The sequence below is a fragment of the Carlito syrichta genome, unplaced genomic scaffold (assembly GCF_000164805.1).
Source record: "Carlito syrichta isolate Samal-C Ts95f unplaced genomic scaffold, Tarsius_syrichta-2.0.1 Scaffold312007, whole genome shotgun sequence".
NCBI lineage: Eukaryota > Metazoa > Chordata > Mammalia > Primates > Tarsiidae > Carlito > Carlito syrichta.
Window position 1 is genome coordinate 51535 of NW_007256103.1, and position 5332 is coordinate 56866.

A 5332-nucleotide genomic window follows, 5' to 3' on the forward strand; every position below is an offset into this window, starting at 1 on the left:
ATGAGGTCTCGCCAAGTTGCCCAGGCGGGTCTCGAGCCCGCGGGCTCAGGCAATCCACTCACCTTAGCCTCCCAAAGGCGCGGGATTACAGGCTGAGCCACTGAGCCCAGCTCCACTTTGTTTCTTTTGCTGAGGATTGTTTTGGCTGTTTGTGGTCAGTTATGATTCTGTATTGTCATTTCCAGGTCTGAGAAGCATGATGCTGGTAATTTAATGGGTATTGTGTTAAATCTGTAAATTGCCTTGGGTAGGATGGACATCTTAATGTTTATTCTTTCAACCCATGAGCATGGAATATTTTTTCCACTTGTTTGTGTCATCTTTGATTTCTTTAAGCAGTGTTTTGTGGTTTTCATTGTAAAGGTCTTTCACTTCTCTAGTTAGGAAGATACCAAAGTATTTCATTTTGTGTGTGTGGCTGTTGTGAATGGGATTGTGCTTTTTATTTGGTTCTCTGCCTGTTCGTTGTTGGCGTATAAGAATACTACTGTCTTTTGCACATTGATTTTGTATGCTGAGACTTTACCAGATTTCTTTATCAGTGCAAGGTTTTTGACATTCTCTTGGATTTTCGAGGTGTAGAATTATACCGTCAGCAAAAAGATGGCTTGACTTCCTCTTTTCCTACTTGGATACCCCGATTTTCTTCTCTTGTCTGATTGGTCTAGCTAGGACACCCAACACTATGGGGTGAAAGTGGGCATCCTTGTCTTGTTCTGGTTTTCAGGGGAAATGCTTCCAATTTTTGTCCATTTAGTAATATGCTGGTCGATTGTGGGTTTAGTGTAGATGGCTTCTACTATTTTGAGGTTTGTTCCCTCTATGCCTAGGCGTTCTTGCCTGTTTTTGTTTTTGAAAGCAGGATTTATTGAGACAATAGAAAAGCTGCCACAGAGCGAGGTGACTCAAGGGGTCTGCCCTTGCCTATTCTTTTTTTTAAAGGTTGGATCGTCTTAGTGAGTTGCAAGAGTTTTTTAATTAAAAACTTTTTAAGTTTAGGTTAGTACAAGCCAGTACAAAAATTAACTCAAATTGTGCTGTATTGTAGATACATATAGAGGGTGCCAAAAAATGTACACACATATTAATAAAGGAAAAAACTGCGCTTTGGGAGGCTGAGGTGAGTGGATTGCCTGAGCCCGTGGGTTCGAGACCCGCCTGGGCAACTTGGCGAGACCTCATCTCTACAATAAATAAATAAATCAGCCAGGCATGGTAGCACATGCCTGTAGTTCCAGCTACTTGGAAGAGGCGGAAGGATCGCCGGAGCCCAGCAGGTCGAGGCTGTGGTGGCTGGGAGCGGCCACTGCACTCCAGTCTAGGTGACAGAGTGAGACTCCAACTCAAAAAAAAAAAAAAAACTGTATTGAAATTGTAATAATACATTCTGTTAACAAAAGATGAGTACAAGTTACATTTGACCTCTGCAATTACAAGAGGCGCTCAAAGTGGTTACCATTGGCGTCCAGATACTTCTGATGACGGCGAACTACTGCAGGGATTATTGCTGTGTGAGGCCTCCTGGATCTTCCCTTGTGCACATCAGACACAGTAGCACCATGCGTCTCAGACTCATCACGACTATGTGCAGTCGTTAGGCGTGTTGGAGGTTCTGTTGCCTACCCATGTCTCCGTTGTCGCTGTACTTCTGCGGCGTTCTCAGATTTCAAATGCCACTTCAAAATGGTCTTGTGCTGTTTGAACAGTAACCGTGCTTCTTCCATCTTCTTTGGTTGTCCTGCCTGTCGCATGGTGAATCCAGCATTCACTTGATTAATGTCATCTTCTGAGCAGACGTCATGCTACACGTTGCAACCATCATTCAATTCAACTTTGAAAAGTAATACATAGACAACATCTTTTAAAATCTATATTCTTTTTTTGGCACCCCCAGTATATCTATTTATTGCAAACGTTTTCTCCCCTTCTGTGACTTGCCTTTTCTTTTTTTTTTACATTTTAAAGATGTGGGGTACAATTCATTCAGGGTTAGGTATACAAACGTTGATTACGCAGGTACCCTTGTTGATGAGGTGTGCCCCAACTTGCCTTTCTCATTTTCTAAATTGTGTCTTTCAAAGAACAAACATTTTAAGACTTTTATGAAGCCCAGTTTATCAAGCTTTTCTTGTATGGTTTTTGTTTCTTATGTCTTAAGTAAGAAATCTTTGTGTATCCCAGTGTTGCAAATATTTTTTTCTATGTTCTCTTCAAGAAGTTTCATAGTTGCAGCTCTACATTTACGTCTATGATGCCTTTTATTTTTTATGTTAGGAGTGAGATAAGGGTTATTGTACCTTGTTTCCATATATGGATATTAAGTTATTCTAGCATTCTTCTGAATAGACCATTGAGCTGCCGGGCATATGGGGCATTACTTAGGGGAATTGCTGTATTAAAAATGGAAGTTAATCGTTTGGTATATCATACCTTTCTAAAGTAATAGGAATTCACTTGGGGTCAGTGTGATCTGAATCCCAATCTGATCCCAAATTTTGCATAGGAGCTGCGGGGGGCAGGTGGCTTCAATTGCTTTAGCCCCATTTCTTGAATGCCAATGTCACTTCTGTTTCTATCGTTTGCACTTACTAGAGGCTGGCAAAGATTCCCACCAGTGGGCTTGGTGTGAACGTGACCGGCCAGGATGGCTCCTCCCCACTGCACGTGGCCGCCCTGCATGGCCGGGCGGACCTTGTCCCTCTGCTGCTGAAGCATGGTGCCAACACGGGTGCCAGAAATGCAAACCAGGCGGTCCCGCTCCATCTAGCCTGCCAACAGGGCCACTTTCAGGTACGGGCTCTGTCTCTTGGACAGTGTAGCAGGTTGCTTGCTTTTGGCTAGAACTTTGCTTGGTGGGTATGCTGGGGAAGGGCGGGACCTTGGCCGCTAGCCCAGAGGACACTGCCCACTTCTCAGCCCTGAGGTTCTGAGGCACACGGGACAGGACCCCTCGGCCTCGGAGCACAGCCCTGCTGCTCCCTGGAGTCATCCAGCCCTCCGCCCACTGCCACTCGCATCGTTAATTGCTGGCCAGGAGACTATTCCTTAGCCCACATACTCGTGTTTCATACTTCAGCAACACTGGTTTGTGACAAGCCCCTGTGTAATCCAACCCAAAGAAATTATTCATATTCTGAAACCACTTTGCACTCTGAAAGATACCAGCCCTCCTCATCTCCTCAAATCTCCATGGAATCATAATTTCTGTGGAAATCTACATATGCCTTACCAGAAGGCCCCATCTGAGGTCTTGTCAAAGCACTGGGAGCGCTGGAAGCCATGGTAGTTGCTGTCTGTGTGGGACAGAGGCTGTCATTCTGGCTCTGACCCCAGCAAGGGCTGTCTCTCGTGCTTGGTTATTGGTCACTGAGGGCTCTGCCCATGGCCACCTTAACTCTTATGCTCCCACAGCCCTTGGCTTGTGCCTTTTAGTACTTTATGAAATAGAGTCATGCCCTCCAGAAGAGGGTCAAGGGATAATTTTGGAATGAGTAACTTTTATAAATTCTGTTTTTCTTTTAGATTTTTAATTTTCCTGTCAGTTCTACTGTAAGCTTTTTATTTTTATTCTTGTTTTTTGAGTTGGTGTATCACTCCTTCGCCCAGGCTGGAGCGCAGTGGCATGCACGCTCACGGCTACTCCAGCGTTAACCTTCTGGGCTCCAGCAAACCTTCCTCCTCAGCCTTCTGAGTAGCCGGAACTATAGACATGTGCTACCAAGCCCAGCTATTTTTATTTTATTGTAGAGACAAAGTCTCGCCAAGTTGCCGGGACTGGTCTTGAACCCGTGGGCTCAGGCAATGTACTCACCTAGGCCTTCCAGAGTGCTGGGATTACAAGCTGAGCCACTGAGGCTGACCTACTGTAAGCTTTTTTTTTTTTTGAGTTGAAGTCTCACTCTGTCACCCAGACTGGAGTACAGTGGCCACTCCCGGCCACCGCAGCCTCTACCTGCTGGGCTCCGGTGATCCTTCCGCCTCAGCCTTCCGAGTAGCCAGAACTACAGGTGGGCGCTACCACGCCCGGCTCATTTTTTGATTTATTGTAGAGATGAGGCCTCACCAAGTTGCCCAGGCGGGTCTTGAACCCGCGGGCTCAGGCAGTCCACTCACCTCGGCTTCCCAAAGTGCTGGGATTACAGGCTGAGCCACCGAGCCCGGCCCTACTGTAAGCTTTTTAAAGACAAGGGCCATATTTCAGGTTTTCCATCTCTTTCATAAACACCTAGTATTCTACTTTAAGCATCGGTTTCCTATCTATAAAATTGGAGTAACGATACAGGTTGTAAAGTTGACATGCAAACACTCATGCCTAGCACATTGCTACAGAGTAGACCCTCAGCAGATGTTAACTCCTCCCCTCTCTTGTGGGTCTACTTTCCCCCGAGGGCCAGACCTGAAGAGCATCTAAAGCGACTTCTCAGTAGGCTTAGAGAGAATGCAAGAATATCCACTTAGAGGAATTTTCCCTGCAAATTTCAATTAGGGTTGACAGTGTTTCTTCTCTGGACTAGGTGGTGAAGTATCTCCTCGATTCTAATGCAAAACCCAATAAGAAGGACGCGAGTGGAAACACACCCCTCCTTTACGCCTGCTCCAGTGGCCATCACGAAGTCGCAGCCCTGTTGCTACAGGTGAGGTCTGCAGTCCTGCCCGCTGACACACTGCACAGGTTGGTGGCACCCTCGCCCTGTGGATCCCCCAGCAGCACGCTGGAGACGGAGATGGCCAGCCTCTCCCCCGTGCCGGAAGCCGCCAACTCATCAGTCCCAGGCCTCTGGGGAAAGTCGTGTGGCACCACATTCCCCGCGTGGGATTCTCAGGTGGGAATGGGTGGTCTTGGCATTTGTGCTGCGGTCTGGAGGCAGCATAGGGATGTGCGTGCTGTTTTGGCCGAGGGTTTGGCTCTCGCCCCGTTTACCAGGGTGGACAGTGCACTGTGACCTGAGTGAGCTGAGTGGCCCTCTGTGCCACTGCTGCCAGTATTCCCTCTTGATAAATGTTATATGAATTGACTGCGGAATAGAAGATTTTAAGAAGCAGGGGAAAACCAACTTGTCTATAACCCTGCTACTCAAAGGCAACTCATTTTGATGGACTTTAAAAAATGTGTATATTTGTGATCAGTATTGTTTTCTATCTTGGTGTTTTTTATTTAGTGTAGAAATTTGTTTATTAAAACCTTGATTTTTTTAGGCCAGGCATGGTGGGTCACACCTGTAACCCTAGCACTTTGGGAGGCCAAGGTGGGAGGATTACTTGAGGTCAGGAGTTTGAGACCAGCCTGGGCAAAAATACTAAGACCCCATCTCTACAAAAAAAAAAAAAAAAA

The 5332-nt window shown here is 46.2% G+C and overlaps 1 protein-coding gene across 1 annotated transcript in view; it reads left to right on the forward strand.

Annotated features, from left to right (window-relative positions):
* Positions 1-5332, forward strand: part of ANKRD27 (ankyrin repeat domain 27) — a 52070-nt gene that overhangs the window by 39883 nt on the left and 6855 nt on the right. The window contains exons 22-23 of the mRNA XM_008069414.1: positions 2593-2790; positions 4515-4634. Coding sequence (XP_008067605.1) covers positions 2593-2790; positions 4515-4634 — 318 coding nt within the window. The remainder of the gene's footprint in view (positions 1-2592; positions 2791-4514; positions 4635-5332) is intronic.